Genomic DNA, 24,341 nt, shown 5'->3' on the forward strand with positions numbered 1-24,341 from the left:
CTTACTTGCAAACGAAACCTGTTAATCTGTTTGCCACATCAATTTGCGTAAGCAAAAATTTCCAAAAGGTAAACCCCAAGCAGTTATTGCCTAATAAATCGCTAAAGAATCTGTGCTTGACAAGATGCCTTGTCAAATGCTAGAAATGAAGTCATTGAGTTCTAAGCGTAATAAATCACCCTCAAAGCAGCGTATGTTTTACTATGTGCTTTGCGTAAGCATTCAACTTGGAGAGTCTTCACTGTAGCTGTGCCTGACATGGTCACCCCTCAAATTGGCAATGCGACATTGGTTGCCGTTTCATCATCAGATGGCCTGTTAAAAATCAACCCCCAACCAAACACTAAAAATGCCCTTTGACTCTTGCCTTGACTACGGCTCTCTTTAAGTTGCTCATTAAGAGAGACTCGATTCCATCAATAGTTTTATCGCATGCGAAAAACCACATTGACCGTTATGTGGACGTAGTTGCTCCGTTCTTCGCTTCTCGCTCTGCTTGCAAAACTTCCGCATCATGTTGAAGAGACCTAATTTCATTTCTCTCTCTCTCTCTCTCTCTCTGTCACTCTTTTGACTTGCTTACTCTTCTGCACTCTCTCACTCGCTCTCTCTCTCTCTCTCTCTCTCTCTCTCGTTCATCATTGATAGCGGCAATTGCAAAGCTTTCTCAATTTGAGCTCCTTACTTGGTTGCAATCAACTCGCTTTGCGCGTTGCTCTTGTTGCTGTTGTTGCTGTTGTTGTTCTCGTTGTTGTTGTTATTAGCCTCAAGTGGCAAGCACACATGCAGAGCAACAACAACAACAAGAAGAACAACAACGTTGTTGCTCCAGTAGCTGACTCACACCACGCTCCTCCCCCTCTCTCCTTCGCTCTCTTTCTCCCCCCTCGTCAGACCAGAGACACAGCGACGCAGCTGACGCTGGCCGGTCTCCGTTTTGCGTCCTGCTCCCCTTCCCTCTCTCTCTTGCTCTCTCTCGCTCGCTCGCTCTCTCTCTCTCTCTCTCTCACACTCTCTCCTTCACACACTCTCGCAGCAGTGCGTCTCTCTTGGTGTATTCCAATAAGAAAAACCATCGTCAGTGGCCGGCTCTTGTTTGGTCGGCCAGTTTGGCATCGCATTTAGTTGGGTTCACAACACACGAACAGAGAAACCGCAGCGGCGACTCTGAGAAAGTCGGCGAATCAAGAATCGAGCAACGAGAATCGAGCATTGAGAATCGAGAATTGAGAATTTAGAATGCGTTGTCAACATCATCATTTAACAGTCTAACGAGAAATAACTAAACTAAATAATAAACACGCGCAACGAGTTTTTAATTAATTTATAACATTTCACGAGTCCAATGAGAGTCATCAATTAATTTCATTTATTTAACAGCTCATTCAACTTAAATTCAATGCAAATTCAGTTAATCAAATTTGAAAATATCAAATTTCAAATAATCGTTAAAAATAATAAAAACAATCTTTGATATCATATTCATTTGTGAGTCTTTATTTATAATTGTGTGTGTGTGTGCGTGTTGTGTGTGTGTGAGCCACCTTGCCAAGCAGACTTCTGGCTAATGAGTAGACTAGGCTTTAGGAGGGGGCTGGGGGGAGTGTAAAACTACGCCGCTTGTTTCACGTGGTGCAATGTTGAAGAAAAACGTTCATATTCGTATCCTACTTAAGAACACTTGAGCCTTTTAAGCCGTTTAGACGGACACACTCCAAGGAATAGATGAAAGTGAAGCCTTTTTCAGGCCACTTTTTTCCCCAATGATTTGAGCGGTTGTTTTTAGCGCTAAGAACTGTGAATCATGCACAGTTTATGAATACAGTGAAGACTAACTAAGAACAAATTAGAGAAAGATGTAGATATAGATATAAACTTATATAAAATTTAAAAAATATGAAAGCTGCAACTCACATTTCTTTAAAATGTATTAAATTAAATAATGCAATTAGAAATCATTCTATAATTTCTTAGAAAAGATTGTTCTTAATATGCAAATGTATTTTTAATTTAAAGAATACAGCATTAAGGCCATGATTTATCGTTATTTTCACTATTATTTTTAGTAGTTTTTAATTTTTAAAAGAATTATTTTCAACCTAAGAAACTACTTCATAATTAAAAGAAACTTTATCAATATCAAATCAATAATTATGCAGTCTGATTAGTTCTTAAGAGAGAGTAATTATTTAATTATAATTACTATTAACAACTCTAATCGCAGAAATCACATACATAACTGTAAACCGCTGTTATTCTAACAGTTTTCTAGCCGCTAGTTGAGATCAGCCAAGCCAAAGCCTGCAACTAGCTGTCAGCTTAAGCAGCTAAGCACAAGCAGAGGAGAGCTTAAAGCTCGCTAACATTGCTCTTTCAAAGGACACACGTGCCGAGGCAAAAGTCTCTTGAGCTCACAGCTGACGAGAAGTTACAACTTACGCGCAGCAGCAGCAGCAGCAGAGCTTTCACACGCGCTCTTTCTCTCTCTCTCTCTCTCTCTCTATTCGTCTCTCTTGCTATGCACGTGGAGTATTAAGCTGCTCTCGCGCTCACTGCCTCTCTTTGAGTAGCCCGCTCTCTCTCCGTCTCTCTCGGTGTCGCTCGGTCGCTCTCGGAAGCGCAGCGCAGTGTTTCCATATAATTTTTGACACTTGTGACATTTTTGACACACAAATCAATTGTTACGTGAATTTTCAGCGCGTCGTGCAGCAGCAGCAGCAGCAGCAACAGCAGCAGCAGCGACGGGTAAAAAAGCGCTCAATGGAAAAACTATTAAAATTTCTAGCTATTTTTTCGTTATTTAATTTGTAAAAAACCAAAATAATTCGTTCAAATAATTGCTGCCGCTTGCAATTAAGTTGTATAATAAATTTCGGGTTTGAGAAACTGAGAAACGTTGCCTACTTTCGTGCGCTGCCCGTGTGTGACATAATTTCGGCGTGTGTGTGTGTGTGTGTGCGAGTGTGTGTGTATGAGTGTGAAAGTTACAAAAGTACCCAATTTGACAGTTCAACAATTATTTGTAATGTGGCGCAACTTTCAAGTTTTCGAGCTTGCCGTGTTTGACGAGCCTTTTGGTCTGGCCTCCTCCTCATTTTCCACATCTGCTGTTTGCTCAATGCACACACACACACACACACACATAAATAATACACACAGACACACACACACTCGCACACTTTTATACATATGCCCATTTCCACGCTTGGTGCAAATCGATTTCTGTTTCCGGCATTTTTCACGTGGTTGCTGCTGCCCCCCTTTTTCGGCTGTCCGCTCGTCCGTCCATCCCCTTCTGCCACAACCACAACCACCTCCCCCTCCCCTATACCCATACCCATACCCCCAGCCAAGACGTCTTTGCGTTCGTGCACTTTTGGCATTTGTTGTTGTTTTTCTTTTTCGTCAGCCTAACGATTTTTCCCCAAACAGAGAAAAACAGAATAACAAACATGTCAGGCGAGTGAGTAGAAAGCAGCGGGGAAAAGCGTTGGAAAAGTTGGAGAACATTTAGCGAACAAGTTTATCGAAATCACCGTTTGATTTCCGGCCTTTGGCCCAGTACTGTTTGGCTAAATCGTTTTGGCCAACAGTCACAGGCACATTCAGACATAGTTGCGGCCTTAATTCAGTCCGAGTCTGACTGCGGCCACGGTGGGTGCCACGTGTCGTATGCGTAATATTTTACAAAAAAAGAAGTTGCTTTTCCTTTTTCTTTTAGCAGTTGCCACAATTGAAGCCTTTTACTTTTTAGCAACAATTATTAAAGACTGTGTAAACGATATCAACAAAAGAATTAATCTAATAAATAATAAACATACACACAAAGAAATTCGCTAAGAATAACTCCAAATAAATATGTACTTAAAAATTAATTGATATTTAGTAAAGTGCAAAAAATAATAATTACAAAATAAATAAAGTGCTTATCAAAAGTGTTCAAAATTCTAAAATATTGTAATGCTTAAAAAAGAACTTAATTTATTAAATGAAATCAATTAAATATTAAGCAATCATATCGAATGAACAATAATTATACGTATAAATATCGCAAGCCAAAAATCCATTAATTGAAATCCAATTAAAACAAAACGAAAAAAAAACAAATAAAGCTACGAAATTCCAATAACGATTATCAAATGGTCGCTTGGATTGAATATAACAAAAAAGCGTAGCCGAAATACGAATGCAAATTAGATGCAAAATAAATGGGTAAAATGAGGTCAAGTAAATACGATGTAAGTATTCAAGAATTTCTATACATATTAATTGAAAAAACTAGAAAACATGCAAAAATACTTATTTTATGCATAGACTCATTTTTTTCATATTTAATAAACTGATTAAATGAAATTTATTTGGCAATAAATGTTGGGGATTTGCCTATTGCGTTTTCTATTCATACAAATTTATGTGTCTGGTATTGTGCTAAGAGATTAACATGTTTAAATACCTAACAAGTTAAGATAATAGATAAGAAACATGTTTAGATAATATTTACACATTTTTCAGACAAATATTTGCATATTCATGAGTAAGCAAAAGAAATCTGTCTACAGCCAAAATTAAAATTATGGCTTTGTTATGAATCACAGACTTTATAACAAGGTTTATCCCAATCAATTAACTCGCTTTTGCGTTTCGTTTTTTTTTTTTTCTTCAATTTATTTGTAATTTATATATACTTCACTTATATAAAGATATTTCTTTAAAAACATCTCTTCAATTTATTCAGTTCAATCTGCAATCAGTTATAAGCCTCAACGTTCTTTAAATTGGCAATCAATTTTATGCCTTTCAAGTTGTTTGCCAATCTTTCGCTGGGGCACAATTGAAGGTTATACAACGTGTCTAGGGGGCACAAGACTGACTGACTGGCTGACTAACTGACAGGCCCCAACCAAAGGGAGAGTGAGCCCCCAAAATCATTTACATAATCACTTAACTCATGGCCCACATTTCAAGTGATTATCCGAGGCAAAAAAAAAAATAACATGCAAGCAAAACTGAAAAGCCGTCAAGTGCACATAAATTAAAACAAAGATCGAAAAATGCAAAGGCAAGAAAAAAAAAGAAAGAGAGAAGAATATCGTGAAACTAACTGGCAGGTTGCCCTTAATCTTGAATTACAAATCGAGTGCAATTATCTGCTGTGGCTGCAATGAGCCTGGTTTTCCGCTTGTGCCCCCAGCCAGCTGTGGCAATTTGTTTTCACACTTTACGATTTGCATTCGGCTGCAATCAATGTTTTGTCGATAAGCGCCACAACACAGCGTCTAGGCCCTGGCCCAGTGTCAGAGTCAGAGTCAGACTCAGAGCCAAGAAGCAGCCGCATGTTGCGTGTTGGCCATCGTTTATCTGCGACTCGAGCAGGCTAATTCCTTTGGATTTGCGGCGCTACTGTGTGCGCCTTTAAATTTTGCATTTAATTGATTTGTCAACACAAATGTCTGTCGCGGTTTCCTGGCTCTATAAGCCGCTTACACAGCGCAGACAAGCGGCTTAAGATTTTTTCTTTATTTTTTTTTGTATTTGGCCCAAAGGCAACTTTGGCTAAACACACAAGTTATGCCTGCCTGCATAAATTGTCGTCTTTAGTTGGAAATCGAAAGTGCTGGAGTCAAAGGGGGATGGAGTGGAGGGGTGTATGGAGTCAAAAGGAAGTACGGTTGCTGTTGGTGGCATCATCAAAGGTCTGTGTTGCCAGCTGACAACTGCGAGTGCCACAATCATCAATCACAGAGCGCCTGCCTGCCTGCCTGCTTGCCTGCCTGGACTGCCAAGGCTGCCTGCTGCTGTTCAAGTTGCGCCTGCCACCAATTCACAAAAGGCAGCAGCACATTTGAAACACGTCCCGCTGCACAGGCTGCAACACAGCCAACTCAATCAGTGAATGCCACAAATGTTGCAAGCTCATTCTCTACGCCCGTGGGCGATCCTCATCTGTCCAGGCACAGAGGCACAGGTTCAGGCTCTGTCTTAGGTCCAACTTCAATCCAGGCTTCTGTGTGTGTGTGTGCGTGTGTGAGTGTGTGTGTGGGCGCCTGCTTGGAGTCTACGTGCATTGATTCTTGAGCAGTGCGTTAGAAATTGTTGCCAAAGAACAGAGTCGCACAGTGGTTAAATACATGCCATTCTGACATGATTTTATAAACATATAAAACTAATATTTTGACCAGCTCATTTGTGTTAAATTTCAAGATTTTAATGTTTTTTTTTGTTTATAATTTTATAGCCATTGCCATCTTTCAACTTTGACTTATCTTCAGTATTGATAGCTTGTTTTGAAATAATATTTCATTACTTTTGAACATCATTTAATCTATTGTTATTAACATATATACTATATGCAAATAATATTTAACAAACTACATGATTAAATTTATTTTTAACTTCACTTCTCTTATGTCTTGAACCACTGTGGCCACACACAACTTTGACACCTTATGCACAGCGACATTTTCAGCTTCTTGGTTTCTTGTGCTATTTTTTCTTTGGTTTTTTGGTAGCCTGAGGGCCCCGCCTGAAATTGGAATTATGTTGTCTGCTGTTTGCTGTCTGTCGTCTGTCGTCTGTTGTTTGGCAGTCTTGTCTCAGTAGCCGGAGCTTTGTCTTTTGGTGGCGCACGTGGGCAGCTCGTGTGGGTCTGGGCCTCTTTATTAATTGTGTGCGAATGTTTGCACAATTTGTCAATATTATCGCAATAAACATGATCATTTGTTAGGCACATGCCCCCAAACCAAGACAAAACCAAACCCGGCAGCCCAAAAGCCAAAAGCCAAACACAAACCAAACAAACCCAGCGAGCCAAAACAGTCGGCAGATATTTACATCTAAAAAAGCATTCCCCCCAAACACTGTTTGCCTAAGTGATTTGTGATTTATGAATTCACTCGAATTTGCATGCACATTGAATGGGAATAGGGAGGTGGAAGGTGGAAGGCGGATCGGGAGTGGAGCACCAAGTTTGTCTCTGTTGCTGCGCTGAGCAACTGTGGGGCTTGTCTATTTGCTAATTTTCTGGCATCACACGTCTCCAAATGCCTTACGACTTTATAATGCCCCTGTTAATTGGGTCAACCAATACCACTGAAGGTGATGAAGAGGGTAGTGGCCGAGGGAGGGGCAAGGGGAAGGTGTGGGGAAACGACGCACGTTTCAAATGTTTGATAAACGCGTTGTGGCATTGCCTCCTGACACAACTCATACATATTAATGCTGCTGAGTTTGCGGCTGCCACAGCCTGGCGGCAGTCAATTGGGTGTTGCACTGTACGGTGGCCAGCTGTCTCCCCAGGAGGCAGAGAATGTGGGGTGGGGGAGGGGCAAGTGGGGTTGGAGTTAACAAGCAGGCAACAAACAGCAGCAGCAGCAGCTGGCGAACATTGACAGTCAGCCTACGTCGCACAGAGAGAGAGAAAGAGAATCCCATTTTACATTAAATTTAATTATAGTTTTGGATTTAAGCAGAGTTGCTAGACTTTGTGGATGTATATGTTTTGTGGAGATTGAAAAATCCTTAAGGGATTGAGGATTTAGTTGTGTACAATTATGGCTTAAAACAATTAACTTTGTTGAGCAAGTTAATTGATATTTATGCGTTAAGCACACACTTTCAGCAAAAGGCAAAGGCGATTTTATATGGAACAGCAACTTGAATTTAATTGAATTCAAATCAGGCAATTTTTTCAAGATCAATTTTAGATTCGATGAGAGATAATTTTTGCAAGATTATTCCAGAGATCAAACTACAATTGATGAAAACATTGCTTTTGAAAATCAGTTGAGTTACGACGAAGTTATGGCAATTTAAATTCATTAAACTCAATTTCTAGAACACTTTAGAGAATTGAGTATATGATTATTTGTATTTATACTAGCAACAGTTCAGCACGGTTTTTTACATATCTGCACTTTATGTTATCCTCTTTGAAGTCCAAATTAAACGTGAATAAACAAACCACTTTATAAATGATCATTTTAAATGGCATCCGAGCAGGGACTTTGCCGCATGTGTTTAGCTAAACTTGAAACTCCTAGTGCAAAGTCGAACTGGCGCTGATAAAAATCAATAGACGACTCCATTAGCCAAACGAAAGACAATAACAACAATAACAACGAGAAAAACAACAACTTTGGGTCTGGTTTACCGCCAGCGATGATCGAAGCCAACTTTATAGAAAGCGAAAACCCGACAATTTTCGCAACTTTGTTGGCTGCTAAGCCGCGAAAGTAAATAATCCAATTATCGCACATACAAACAAACACACACACACACACACACATACATGTATAGCATAAATAAAATCATTTGATAAGAGACAAGAGACAAGAGAGCCCCAAGCGGGGCCAGTAGTGCAATCTTCCAGTTATTCAGTTGCTCGCCGCCAAATTGCATAAACATGTTCACCAGCAAAGCAGGCGGGTCAAGATGGAGGGGGAGCAGAAGGAAATAAGTCGACTAACTGAACGAGTGGCTGGCAGTCAGACAGATGGACAGACAGACAGACAGGCAGCCAGACATTTGAAATATGCTGCATTAATATGCCGATAAATTTTTGTGTGCGCCGAAGTCCAGAGAAACAACTCAATTAGATGACAGGCCGCATCGAGAGTTGCAAATTAAATGCTATGAAATATTTGCAAGACACCAACAGAGGCAGACAACAGAGGCAGAGACGCAATTGCAACTGCCACAGCAGCAGCAGCTACCCCCTAGCTAGCTCTCCCCCAGCTGCTCTCCCAGAGTGCAACACACACTTCACACACACACACACACACACACACACACACACATTGTGTCAATGTCAGCGACGGCTGCGTGCGTGTCAGCAATTTGACAGACATTCATCAGGCACATAAAGCGAATGCTTCTGCGCGACCAGCTAAACTGCCCATGCCCCCCCCCCCCCCCCCCCTCGTTTCCACATTTGTTGCAAGGCCTGTCAGTGTGCGCCTGTCGCCTGCTCAATCATTTTGGCGGATTTACAGTCCCCAAGCAGTTTGGAGTTGTCATTCATTGTTGTGACCGCCACACGGAGCAACTGTGTCTCTGTGCCTGTGTGCCTCTGTGCCTCTCTGCCTCTCTGCCTCTGTCTCTGTGTGTGCCTCGTGCGCATAATTGATTTTCTGCTGTTGCTTTTTTTTTTGTGTTGTGTTGTGTTGTGTTGTGCCTTGGCTCCTTTTGTTGTCATATTAATGTCAAAAGATTGCACTTGATCATGAATTGTGGAATTACTGCAATAAAAAAAACCAAACAGTGGAGTAAAAAATGCTAGTGGCAACTGCGTGTTTGCCACTTAACACTTTGTTGCACTTATCACGCCTGTGGGCCGCAACTCAAGTGGCAAGCTGCACTGTGGGAAAGTTGCAACATTGCTGGGTGAAAGGATGAGCCCAAAGAATCTCAAGACGTGGGTGTGCCGCCGCCTGCTGCAACGTGTGCAACACTTCCACTTCCACTTCCACTGGCTGCCTTCTTTTGACGCGTATGGGAAACTATTTTGTTGTGTCTGCCTCGGCTCGCTGCTCGACTGCTCGACTGCAAATTCAAATGCAATACCAACTGAGATTCTTGGCAAATATAAATGTTTTCTTTTTTTTCTATCTTGTTTTGTGTATCGGCACAACTTGTTGACTTAGGCGTAGTAATCAAGCGAGTTGTGTGACTAGCATTTAACTGCTCTCTGAAAACAATAACAAGTCCAAAGCACAATTTTATCATGCAAAGTATTACTGACCTAAGCCACTCTAATATTTAATGGCAAATGGCGATGAGTTTGAAATTTAATTAAATGCACGACGATATCAATCATTTACGGGAACTGGTTGCAAAAAGACAGTCCAGAACTTAATATTTAAAATAAATTTTAGAAAATCACCAATTAAATGCTACATGCCATATTTGCCTGATTTGCATAGTTTTGTAGACCCATAACTCCTGAGCATAGTTATGAAAAAATATGATTAATTTAATGCATTAACTACCTAGATTCCACTTAAGCAATAATTTTATTAAATTCACTTTGAATTAGCAACCTTTGTTTACTTCACTCGAATAACCAAAACAAAAGTTTAACAGCTTAGCACAAAATCAAGGTTCCATTAACAGTCTCTTCATATCACTTTAGTATTCTTAATCAACAACTTATCTTTAATAAGTTATAAGTGAAGTCAAGAACTGTTTTCTTAACAAACTATCAGTTGCAACCCCAAGCAAAATCTTCACATTTCACAGCCAGACACAGTCTTTATTCCAATAAATCGACCCCCCTTCAGACAACTGCAAGTCCTAAAGCCAATCCAAATGATTATCAAAGCAATCAAAGCTCAGTAAACAGCTCGATAAACTATCGTTTAATAAAGTGCCAAGAGCAGACAGAGACAGAGAGAGAAACGCTGACAACTCAATGCAAAAGCGATGACAGTGTCTGATAATCGTCTGAGGAGGGGGTGAAGGGGTTGCAGAGGGGCTGCAACAATAAGTGGAACTGTGGATCGAGGGGAGGGACAGGGTGGGAAGTCATTTGCTTTTTACAGTTAGATGCGCATTAATATGGGATGCAATTCAATGTCAGGGCAACAATGTGTGATGGGATTGGGGTTGGGGTTGGGGTTGTGGTTGGGGCTTGGGGTTGGGGGTTGTGGGTGTGTCTGACTGTGCTGAATGGCATTTCCTTGTGGGCCGAGTTCATGACTTGGCTGGCAAACTTGTTAGCTTGTTGGCAAAATGGCAATTGCGATATTTCATGTAAATATTAATACATATATCGAATAATTACTGGCGTCTAAATGTTTGCCGCAATTACGTGCAACATGTGCCAACTCAGCTCCCTTTGCATTCTTTATTGTTGTTGTATTGCGTAATTAAATGAAGCAAATAAATTGCCATTTATCAGACAGCTGCGGGGGCTTTGGAAAACTTGTGGATAGAAAAATGTTTAATGAAATTTAAAATTCTAACAAGAAGAAGGAATGTTGTAAAGTCGTAAGAGATTTAATGGGATATGAGTAAGAGAGATGCATAAATAATTCTGGGTTTTAAATAAATGGAATTTGATAAGAAAATATGAAAGAATTTAATATAAATATAAATCAATTAAATGCATAAAGATTTCACTTAATTATGATTAGCGGAAGTGAATGATCTTAAGTCAGAATGGATTTAGATTAATATCTCACTTCTACTTATAATTAGTGATTCAGAACAGTCCAATAAACGTTTATAAATCATGAAAATGCCAAAGATTACACGATCTCAACTTAATAAAAATTCAAATTCCATTGTTCACTGCATTACATGCTTAAGCCAATAATAATGCTAAGAAATAATATGGTAAATCCACACTTAAAGAGCAATTAACATTAATGGTTAAGCGACTTGCCAACTCAATTGAATACCAAATGAAGTGGTGAACCGGTTCGCATTACCAATATTAATATTGGTTAGACCTCACAATCTGTCTTTCTTGATTTACGGTTAAACTTCTACAATTGATATGCAAACACGTCCGCAAACTTGTCATTATGTCAGCCGTGTTGAGCAATCTACTAAACTAAAGTAATGATATAATCAGATAGGCGAACGAATGCAACATTATAATTACAATTACAATAACAATTATACACATAGATAGATAGTTGTAGTTGTTGTTGTTGTTATTGGCCCGCTGCTGCCTCATAAAAATGGCAATCACATTTGCATTACATGATTTTCATTCTCATTCGCATTTATCTACACAGCAATAGTCACAGTCAATGCACAGGTTGAAATTATGCATCCATTACGTACTGCGCATTTAGACCCAACTCGTAATACCCTCTAGTGGAACAACTTGAAATTGAACCCAGGGTGCGCTCTGCCCTCGCCACCCATCAGCCTCTCATCAAGGGGCATCGAAGGGCCATCGACCAGAAATGTATTACAATTTCCGAGACGAGACGAGCCGAGCCAAGCTGTGGATGAAACGTGCCTGGTTCGCTTTCAATATGGATAAGACGCAATTAAATGCGTGATCCATGGGTAGCTAAAAATAATGCTTTTCTAGGGTATGTGTGCTTGTTGTCATTCCAGCTGTCAAGTGGCTTTCGGTGACACCTGAGCAGCAGCAGAAGCGAAATCAATCAGCCGTCGCAAAAGTGTCCAAGTTCACTGTGACTAGTTGGGTGTATTATGCAAGGCTATGGAACTGAATTTGTAATTTACGAAATAAAATAATGTGCGGGGAATCCCCAGCACTTGACAAGCTGTAAAATTGAGCAGCTTGTGTTCCAAATTCAGTGTAACGCTATTAACCCTTGTAAATTGTGAGGCAACTAATTAGACAATTATAAATAGTCATAGAACTCTCTCGAGTTGAGAGAGTTCGCCTTGGAAATACCCTGAAACCCGCAGTTAAATATGAAAATATATTTAGGATGAATAAATGAAAATAAATTTAAAGTCTTTAAAGTCTCATACAGATGGGCAGGCAGACAATTGGGCAGAGCTTGACTCGACTAGACTATTGTTGCTGATTAAGAATAGATATAATATATTCAGAATACCTTTCACACAAATATAAATATAGTTAGCACTTTTCTGTAGAATTTTGTAATAACATTTGTAACTCAATTTAAATGTTCCTTTTTATATTCAACAATACTAATAATATGTCTGTAATTCCTGACAGATGGCCACTTATATTTTCAATTTGTGCATTGATTTTTTGTTTGGCTGTCCTTTTTCTTATATATTTTTTTATATATACTTTTGCTGCACACTCGACTAACTCTCGATATTATTTATTTTTGTGTCGCAATGCGGCAGTCGCATAAATTGCAAATTGAAGCAGAAAGAAGCACAAATACATTTCCTCTTCGGCTCAAGCTTGATTAATTTCCGAGCTGGCTTGCAAGCGATTTTATTTGCTTGTCTGCCAAGGAAATTGAAAATGGATATTTATCCATATCTATATCCTATATCTAAAGGACGAGCGATGGATTTCGTAATGCTCTGAATGGCTTTAAGAGTCAATTTAAGTTAGCAGCTGTCAAGTTGAGTTTGTGTTTTCTTACGGCAAAAGTAAATCAGGTCAAGAAAAAGAAAAGTGACCTGTCCAAAACTAAGTAGGTTAAAACCACAATTAGACAAACACACCCATTGAAGGGAAATGAATGAATGACAGTTTTCCGCTCAGCTGTTTGTAATGTTTGTGCAAAAGAGCTTTTGGCCAATTGATTGGCTTTGCTGATTGCTGCAATTAAGAAATTCCTGGCTATAACTATCGACGCTTTATAATTTTTATCACATACATTTTTTATCGCAAATATCACAACTTCATCAGCAATCACAGCAACCAGGAGCAACAACAGCAACAAAAGCAGCAGCAGCAACAAGCAAGCAGACAATTAGCCATCAAATTAGCTGCAAGTCGGCTCAAGGAATGTGGCCGCCAAGGCAAATTGAAAACAATTTAAGTTATTTGCATATAAATGCAACCCAAGACGCAGCCAACAACAGCAGCAGCAGCAGCAACAACAGCAGCACAACAGCAGCAGCAACATCACAGCAGCAACTGCTGCATATTGGCCATGTTAACGTGTTGGGAGAGTGCATGGATGCTTCCCGTGTGCCCAGTTCCCAGTTTGTTTATCACGAATGCATTGGCCATATTAAACAAGCTAGAATGTGCTCGACGATTCTTAGATCGACTTGCAGATGTCCTGTATACAGCAGTAAAAGTTCTAAGGGGCTAACAGAAACTAACTTGAAGTATTTTCTGTTTCTCTACATCACTCTCTTCTTATCTTTCTCTCTGTTTTCGTATCACTTACAATCTCTCTCTATCACGAAAGCCAAATCATTAAGTCGCTTTTATGGTTTACAGGGTATAGAAAATGGCGTGTTGTTGCCACCAATTGAGATAATGCCAAGTGCATTGACGTTTTAACAACTCAAGAATATCAATATTGATATCACAGCCTAGCAACAAACACAGCTCAAATGATTTATCAGCTATGGAACCCAATAACAATGATGAAAACAAAACTCGGAAAACAAAATTAAAATTTGAAGCGCCAGAGTGAAAAATATAAAAGGAAACACTTGCATATAAAGGCAAAAGAAACGTAAATAAAATTAAATGGCTGCGGCTGTTAAAATAGTTGAACTAAAGTTCAAACTACATTTCACGCCTAATTTGATTTGACAACAAACGAGTAAAAATACGCTGGACATTTTTTTACACACATTTCACATATTTTTGTTGCGGGCGCTGTTGTTAATTTTCAGGCATAATTTTCAGGCAAAGCGGCAATCCGGGAGTGGGGTGTGGGGTGTGGGGTGGTGCCAAATCGGGGGTGTGGGGGAGCAGACTGACTGGTTATGACAGCAGCAGCAGCAGCAACAGCAGCAACAGCAGCAGCAGCTGCAAAGCTGCATTTGAATAATTTGCAATTAAAGTGGCAAAAACTCAACTCGGAATTCAGCTGGAGCAATCAAGCAGGCCAAAAACTGTCGAGCATTTCTTTTGCTGCGGTAAATGGTGGCGTATGCGTAATATATGCATATATTAATTTGTATATGTATATATATATATATTCGAATGAGGTTGAAGATTGAAACGGGTTTGTGGCCAGCTAGTCAAGAATGAATCGAAATGTCCGCATCCATCAGCTGTCCACGCTTCAAGCTCGGTGATGCTGATGAAGACAGCAGTGAGACCGAGAGTCCGAGAGACCGGTCAAAACCAACACCCAACTGTGTTTCCAATTAAACGCCGCTTTGGCAAACAACGACAATGACAGCAGACAACTACAACAACAACAGGAGGAACGACAGCAGCAACAACAACAGCAACAACAACAACAACATCAACGTCATTTGTATCTGTTAGATGCAACAACTTTCAGTTTGCTTTACTGTTAGCTTGTCAGCTACAGTTGCAGTTGACTCTCTGCCAAAGAGCCAAAGAAATTGAACTTGAATGTTTATGTGGCAGGCGCTTTAAATCAACATGGGGGGTCCCTAACACGCACACACACACACACACACACACTCAAACACACACCAGGTAAGACATGAGCCTATTAAGAGCGAAACCCGTTCAGTTCGTTTGCAACATGTCAACATGTTGTCAATCAATTTGAAGCTGTTGATTTGCTGATTGATTGCCTTTGATTGATTGCTGTGACTTACAATTTGCTAGTGTGCCCCAATTGATTTGAATAAACTGTGCTTACAGTTGAATTTTTAAAGCATTTTCAGACAGCTCTTGACTAATTCTAAACACGAGCTTACAACTATAAGTTGTGCATCATTTAGATTCATCAACTTTATATATAGGTTAGCTGAGCAAACAAATTGTTTTGTTTATGATATTTCGTCATTTTGATAACTTACTAATGACTGATCAATATGAATTTCAAGTGAATAATGAGCTCATTAGTAGCTCATTCATCCTCGTCAAATGAGACTGTTGTTGTCTATTGTTGGCAAACTCAATTTGTATATTGCATTCATAGTTTTTAGTGACATAATCATGTTTCTGCCCTTCGCTTACATTTTGGTAATCGCATCGTTTCTGGTGCAGACAGGGCTGAGTAAGTTTTGTTATACTTGCAACAGGAATACCCTTAACATCTATGTGTGTATATATCTTTCCACTTCAAGCACTACATCCTAAATTCACAAGCTTCGGCTGCGATTTCAATCCAGAGTTCGTCTCGAATTTGACGTGTTGGCTGTCGAAGGATGGCACCTTTAATGCCAATTTGCAATTAGCTCAACGCTTTCAGCCTGGCGTGAAAATTTCTGTAACAGTTCTGTATCAAATTGAAAATAGTGCGAATTATCTAACGCTATTCGACTATGAAATAGACATCTGTAGGACACTAAAAGCTGCAAAGAAGTCCAGTCTGACCAGCATCTGGATTGACAATATATTCAATTACATAAATCTAACAAACGAATGTCCCTTTAATGCTGTACGTACAAGTATTCATATATATAAATCTATATATGTCCATATATTTATATATATTTTTACCTTCTTTAAGGGCATGTATGCAGTGCGTAATTTTCGACTGGAGGACCAAAGCATTCCGATCTTTTTTCGACCTGGCAAATATCGTATTAGTGCCATCACCCATTTAGCCAAAGGCAAGAAACGCCGTCGCATACACTCTGTCAAATTGGAAATGAGCTTGTCTTAAAGAGATAAAAGAAATAATAATGTGCAGCCTGTTTTATTTAACTGCACTTTCAGACTATTGGCCAAGTGGGTCAATGGTATTAGTGTGGGCAGGGCTAACAAGTTTTTCACGGGCCAAGTTCGCAGCATTCGCTCGAGTTAAGCTTTTTTCTCAAGGTTTGCTTTTGGTTATCCGGTTCTTAAATTGACTCTGTTTCCTCTGTTAGATTATTAGAATACTTCAAATTGACTACACATTCGATCTTGACATTTTCCCTAATAGTTTGCCACAGAACTTTCGTTAGCGTTTTTCGATTACATAAGCATGCCAAGGCCTTGTGCAATTTGTGTCTGTCGCTTTTTCAAGTATTTTAGCCGTCTTTCACTTGGCTGTGGTTTTGGGCTGACAGGAGCAAAAGCAGCTGGCGCTGAGCAAATAAGTTTTTGGTTCCTTGTGTGCTGCTTTTGGTGGTCAGTGTGTGATATATGTTTGGACAGCGCAGTCTTTAACCTAATTGCATAATAAATTCAAGTGAATTTATTGTTAAGAATTTAGTTGGCCACATTGCAATATCGTTTAATAACTGTCAAAGCGTCTGTCAAATTAACTGACTTGCAGTTAAAAAACAAAAATGGGGCGTGACTGACTGCTCACAATGTTGCTGTTGGTTTAATATCATGTGATAATTATTATTAGCAGTGGGTGTTTAAATTATGAGCCTGACTTACCCAGTAATTCAGCAATGTGCAATTTGGGGGGGAAGTACCAGCAAAATGGTGCCTGTAAAAACAAATTGAAAGGGGAGCATAAATTATATTGTATATGATTATAGGGTTGGGCTGGGCAACTAGGCAAACAAAAATTGTCAATAGATATATAAATATTCAATGTGGAATATTTTTAGGGAAAACTACATTATACATTATATGTATATATATTTGTATATTTCATAATTAACAATAAATTTGCGATTTTAATTGCAGGTTACCACAGTTTACGGTCTATGCCAAGATTATTTACCTCCTGATGGTGAGTAATTATTATTGATAAGTTACAACCGACAATAACATAAATGATATAGCACTTAAAAGAGTAACATTATCTTAATTAAGATACGATCTGCACATTTTTTATTTGTTTGTTTGTTTATTTTTTGTTTTTGTATTGTTTATTGATAAAATACCATAATATTTAAAGAACGTAACATTGGATACTCATCAATTTTGCATTCCGATGTGTATAAATACGATATCGCAAGTTATGTCATTGTAAACAATTTGGCTGGGAGCAACCAACCCAAACCAAACCCAGCCATTTTCGATGATAAACCATCGAAACTATGCCAAGTATTTTATCGCATCTGATTGGCATTGCCCTCAAAAACAAACAATCAATGAAAATACCAACAAAAAAAAAACACAAAACATAATAATAAATGAAAATACAATTGCCTACCGATATAAATTGACACTTGCACTGGCCATCAGCAAATATTTACCAAATTTATCGGAGGAAATAAAAAAAATATATAATCATAAGCGATTCGAGTGATCGACGATCAAATACCCTGTAGGTAAGGCAAAAACTAAAATGAATATGCCAAGGAAATTGCCTTAAGAACAGATTCTCAAAGAGAATCTCGTACATACTGTATAAACTATATCGACTTAAAAGAAGAATAAAAGCATTTGTTTAAGCTATTAACAACTATACATATATATATATTCAAAACTTGAAATATGTTGCATCTCTGAGAATATATAGAAATTCAAGCGGGATCGACTTCATACTAATCGACTTGAAGTTGATACAGAAACTCGAATTATCATTGTCTTCCATTTATTACAGGGTATATTAAAAAAATGAAATGTGTGCAAGTTAAAGTAAATAATTATAAAATGCCAACAACTGTTCGCTAATTAAATTATACTGTTTGCGCCAAAGCTCTTTACATGTTCATTTCACATTCGCATTTATTTGCCTGTATTTTTCATATGTATTTTTTTTTCATTTTAATTTATTTTACAATCAATTTTAAGTGGGCCCCTGGGCATATACACACTGTACGCATGTGTGTGTGTGTGTGTGTGGTTGTGTATGTGTGTGTGTATGCTAATATGTGTGTGTGTGGATGTGTCTCCGTTGTTAATGTGCCGAAATAAATAACTGAAATGTCTGAAATTCCGCTGGCATGAAACAACTTGGCGACGTCTTTACAAGTTCCGTTTGACGTAAAGTTCCATCTTGCTATCTCTCTCTCTATCTGTCACTATATCTCTCTCTCTCTCTCTCTTGCTGCATGAATTTACAATGTTTACGTGTAAGCCAAGCGAGAACCGTCTGCCTACCTCTTAACTCGTATTTATTTGTTCTAAATGAACTTTTTCGCAAATTATTTTCATATTTCTTGTTTTGTTTTTGTTTTTTTGGCATGTGCTAAGACTGTGACTCTTGGGAGTCGGTAGACTGAGTCGTTCTTCAAGTTTGCCTGAATTATTCAACGCTTCGAGTGTTTTGAGTATGTATATATATAGATATATATATATACATAGTTGAAGTATTTGTCTGTGCCTGGGGCACATATTGTGCGCTGTGGCATCTGAATGTGTGAGAAATATGTTTATGCCGCGCCGTTCTTGTTGTTATTGTTGTTGTTGTTAGTACTCCTGAACCTCTTCAGTTCAAATTGGTCAATTATGAAAATGCCTTTCACCATTTTGGCAGAGGAATTTGCCAGTAAATTGAGTGCGAGCCAATAATAGACAAATTTGCAAAAACTTAATTAAGCGAAAAGCGAATTCGTGGTTGGCTAAGATGAGTTGCCAAAAAGTTTGAATATCTTTCAATGGCATATTAATATTTATTGTAAGTAGAAAACTGATATAAATAGTTATTTGGCTGGCTTCATCAACAAGACAACAATCAACAATTTTTCTCAAATTATTTTTACAAAGAACAATAGATATAAAACAATATTAAACATTTTTATTATTAAGCCTCAAATTGGAAAATAATAGCTCAGATTTAAGTTAAGATAAGTATATATTAATATGCAAACTGGAATTAGTAAGCTCTCCTTTTAATAAACTTATAAGACGACTAAAACTGGAATGAATATTTTCCACATTTAATTTATTACATTGAGGGTATCTATTACAATACTTAATTTTTCATTTTGCTTCGCCAACGTTGCTTAGAACAAACTAATTAAATCACGTAAAGCCCCATAAATATGACAGTCATATAACTGTAAGTTGTATAAGTATGAAAAATCAAATATATTATTAAATTTACAGTATGGGCACAGGCAAGTTTTACACGATCAATTTTTTGTTTATAGCCGGAGCCGTTAGCCATTTCAAATTGAACAATTTATATGTGTACGTAATTTAAGGCTTTTTTACGACTTACTAAATGCGCCTTATTGGAGTTCGACACAGGCAATAAAAAATTCAAAATCAGTTTCAGCAGATAAATTATTATTTCATAAATAACACCATTGATTGCACGCAGGAAATGTGAAAATGTTGAGCAAGTGTGTAAGTCACCAAATAAATCAAAAATCTTATTGCACAGCACAAGTCGAGTGTGTTTCAGAAATGAAATTGAATTGATTCAAGTTCGAATCAACTTGACTCTTATATCATCTACAGTGTCAGAGTCACAGGCGACACTTTTAATAAAGCTAATGCAAAAGGGTTTATTATTAATGCCAAGGGGTTAATAATATTGTGTATTTTTTGTGTGTGTACATAAAACAGTTGACAATAATTAGCGTGAGCTGTGCAAATAAATGAGCAATCAACGGACAAATTGGCGGCACTTTTATTATTGAGCTTAGCAGTGTTTTTAATAGTGCCAGGCGACGACGCATTTAACACTGTGCTCAATGACTCATTGTCTACCAAGTGGGTCCAAAAGAAACTACGTTTCAACTATTAATTTTACTATTTGCTATCGGATAATAATAAAAATCGGCTTTCTTATCTTAACGCATTCGTATCGTTGGATTATCGGTAAAAGTGACTACAAATGATAAAGTGTATATCAATTGACACAATTTGTTTGCCAGTGCAAGAATATTATATATTAAAAGCAATGCACTTTATTCCCTTCAGTCGCCATTCGCAGAGCAGATGGACGGGATCGGTTTTGAATAGTAACGCTTCTATCCATCTTGTGTAATTTTCGTTCTTATTACAACCGTAGTAAAAGTCTTATATGACACATAATTATCTTTGCGATAGCATATACCAAAATAATATAAAGATTATGCTACGAATTGTTAAAGTTCACATCTTCAAAATCTACGCTCATCAAATAGTGTGACTCATGATAAAAAGACAACCGATTAAGCAGAGTCATATCTCCATATCTGTTTTTTGACTTCTTATCTTTAGCTGATCATAAATTAATTATGATTTTTCTTTAATTGCACAATCACACTCACACACACACTCCGGCTTACATATTCTTATTCTGTAAACCAAATTTCATCATCCATCGCAATCTAAGCATTACAAACTACAATTTCATGTTATGTTTATGCATTGGGTAAGTAAGTAAAATTACTGAGTATTTAATTACCAGAATTGAAGAAGTCTGTTTATTATTAGTGTTGAAAAGGGATATTATTATTAGAACTTGAAAAATGTTGAAATAGATCTAGGAAACAAATTCACTTCTTATAAACATTAGACAATTTAATACACACGAAAGGAATACACCATTATTTTTTCACACATATCACACAAATGGGAATACCTTTAAGTGAAATGCCTTTCAGGTTGCCAACTTATCGCACATTCTCAAAGGAACTGCACTTTCTCACGGCGAGACTGAAGTTTTTATAGCACAAGATGATTGTAATGCGATGATAAGAAAGTGATTTACATAGCCAAATTGCATGGTGCGAAAGCAGCGCAAATTATGCAAATTGAGCGCCACACAAGCCACTCGACTCCAACAAAAACGAAGGCCAACAGTGCCAGGGTGTAACCCAAAAATGCAATCTGTGCACCCCAGATAAAATCTTCCATTTGCATTGCTTTTGGCACCCACACTTTTCCCATCGAATTTATTGAAGTGTATTTTCGACTATTACGACTTGCAGAATAAACCGCTTCGAATTTGCTGAGTTTTATGAATAGAAAACAATTGGCAACAAGTAGCACAACTATGACTCTTATCATGACGTTGGCCATTCGGAATATTTACTGACACTCACTATGATTGACCCAATGCTTTTATATAGACTCTCTTGCACTTTGCGTACTAATTACACCCAATTAAAATAACCCATGTCATTTAATTACGATCAAATTAATGAAAGTTCGAGTAAAAACTTATGTAGAGGGTTGCTTAGTTTCCACTCAAAATATGCAACACTTGAGATATGATTTTAAAATATTATCATATTCATTTTAATACTGATATTGATATTTATGTTGACTTTCATATTCATAATAAAAATGTAAAGTTTAGTTTCACCAAAAACTATCAACCTTCATTTTGTGGATTGTTAAAGGATATTTACTAATTTCTATGCTCATTTATTAACAATAAACAATCGATTTCAAGTTAATCAAAAGTTTATCAGATTTGTCACATTCTGAATAAAAAAAAATTTGAATAAGGGCATAGAAAGTGTGTTGCTTTCCACCTTTTGCATTTGGCCATGGTTTCTTCAGAGTTTTTTTTTTACAGTTGTTATTAGGTTAGTTGTTATTAGGTGTTTGCTCTTGGCTATGTGGCATAACCAAAAACTCTGCCACACACGCGTGCTTATCAACAAATTATTTCGAAACGTTAATTGAATTGTCAATAGATGTGTGGAACAGTTTTGGTTGCCTTTGGCAACAAGCCAAAATGATAGCAACAACAACAACAACAACAGCAGCAACAACGATAGCTGTAGATATAAACCACATATACATATTTATGTATATATGTATGTATATACGTATGTACTTCTTGGTATTGCCTCTATAAATTCCGAGAGCTAGAGCTATATGTAAAAAGTGTGTCGTGTGTTTTACTCTTATTGCATTTGCTTGTGATAAGATTTTTTCGAGCTGTATGCCTTTCCTAAACTTGCCACACAGATCAGCCAGGTTGTCATTATAGACAGATGCTAAATTAACTAAAATCTTGGCATACTCTAACAAAAACAGTAATTTCCGCTTGATTAAGGCGCCAATTCTTAGCTGCTGTTGATTACCGCTGTTGTTGCGGGCCTTTGTTTATAAGTTAATTTAACAATGTTTTGATTAAAAGCGGAAAGTTTTTCATATTCAACGCATGTGTTGCGTTTTCAAAACGAACTCAACGATAGTCCCACAAATATAAAAACGTGTTCTTTTACGATCCTCAAATGCGGAACGTTGATAAACTGCATGCCATCGAACCATTTTTTTATGGCCAAAATAACACTGGGCCCCAAACATTGCGGGAGTGCGAAAGAACTCGCTTATGCCCCCAAATCTGTTTTTATTTACTTTAGAAAGGGATTTCTTTTTGAACTATACGATTCTTAAGGTTTTTTATATTTATTTTTATTTATCATTTCTGTTTTAAGTGACTACCAAGTAATGTCGAATTAGGCCAGAGCCACTATATGCTAGATTTATAGGCGCCAGCATGACTTATCGACTGACCCACACAACAACAACAACAAACAAAGTAGGAATAGTAACTTTTTCTAGATACACTTGGACAGTGGTCTCTGTTATCGTTTTGAGTGCGATATGAGATATGATGTGATCCATTGGGGACTGGCTGTCACAATTACCGGGCCTGTTCTGCTGCTCTGCTGTTTTGTAGCCTTCGCTGGTATTTGAAATTGAAATCGATATATGGGAAAATCCGTAGGCAAAAGAGCTTGAGAAAAGTTAAGACCCAGAGTTCCACAGCTGATGTCCGAGTCCGAGTCCGAAGCGCTTGATTTATGCGTTGTCGGCACATTCGATTGTAGAATCACATTTTTGACTTGAAAGGCTTTTGCTGTTTGAAAAGCTTTTCCGGCTATCAAAGCAGGGTTTCCGATACATATCACTGGCCAAACCAACTGCCAACTGCCAACCGACTCGTCTCCTCTCCCTCATTTACCCCTCCCCTTTGGCCCACACTCCTGTGTGCCATTTCCAATATGCCGCTGTTGACTCTGCTAATGTCTGCGCAAATATTGCCATTTTTTTTGCATTTTTTCTTTTCCTTTAGTTTTGATGACTGACAGGGAAGCCGCCAACGCCAACAACAACAACAACAGCAACATCAACAACCACAACCACAAGGCGAACATCGCTTGATTGGGTGTGAGAAATGGCAGTCGTTCCAAAGTTGATGACTTGTCAGTAGTTGGTAGTTGGTAGTCAGCAGTCGATAGTTGGTAGTAGTAGTGCACATTGATAGTGCTGCAAGCATTGAATACACTTTAATTGCTGCTATTATGTGTGTGTGTGTGTGTGACATGTCATATTTGGTGGTGTTCTTGTTGTCGTTGCTGCTGGCCTTAACAACTTGGTTGGTTGTGTAGTTATGCTTAAGGGTTCATTTTATTTGCTTGTAATGATAAGCTATCAATTAATAACTAATTCGATTTTATGTGTCCAATATTACAGTTCCAAAATTAATATATTAATCTAGAGCTAATATGGTATTAAACTAGAGTTGAAACCATGATTAAAAAGTGCTGGTTTTTCTAACTCGGTTCAGTTTTCACGACCCATAACCCATGACCATCCATGATAATTCTGAAAACAGAGTCATGTGTCCAGATTTAAATGCAGCTCCAATCCAAGCGAAAAGGCTTTGGCAACTTAACTATTTCAAAATAGGTACATTGTAAGGCAGCAATTTGCTTCGCGTGTATTCGCAAATCTGTGTTGGTTATCTAAGCAGTATTCGTTCCATTTATGGCTCTCTTTTGCAATTAAAACAAAAGCAACTGAGCAACCAGCCCATCCCCAGTCCGGCTATTATATTGGGAAGCTCATAATTTGCCAATCATCCAAGTCGTATAAAAACAAAATAAATTCTACACGCTTATTTTTGCCTATGTGTTGTGTGTGTAGGCTCGTGTAGACATGTGCTATTTGCGTGCTGTCTTATCAAGTAGATGTCTATTTATATATGTGTATATGTGTATACAAAAGAATCAAAAAATTGCAA

The 24,341-nt window shown here is 37.9% G+C and overlaps 1 protein-coding gene across 1 annotated transcript in view; it reads left to right on the forward strand.

Annotated features, from left to right (window-relative positions):
* Positions 1–4,034: 4,034 nt before the first annotated feature.
* The window catches only part of LOC6569093 (putative GPI-anchored protein pfl2), a 69,984-nt gene continuing 49,677 nt past the window's right edge, over positions 4,035–24,341 (forward strand). The window contains exons 1-2 of the mRNA XM_043216378.1: positions 4,035–4,238; positions 17,156–17,201. Of these exons, the coding sequence (XP_043072313.1) occupies positions 4,237–4,238; positions 17,156–17,201 (48 nt within the window). The 5' untranslated portion in view covers positions 4,035–4,236. The remainder of the gene's footprint in view (positions 4,239–17,155; positions 17,202–24,341) is intronic.

Source organism: Drosophila grimshawi, unplaced genomic scaffold (genome assembly GCF_018153295.1).
Source record: "Drosophila grimshawi isolate 15287-2541.00 unplaced genomic scaffold, ASM1815329v1 contig_1367, whole genome shotgun sequence".
NCBI classification, from domain to species: domain Eukaryota; kingdom Metazoa; phylum Arthropoda; class Insecta; order Diptera; family Drosophilidae; genus Drosophila; species Drosophila grimshawi.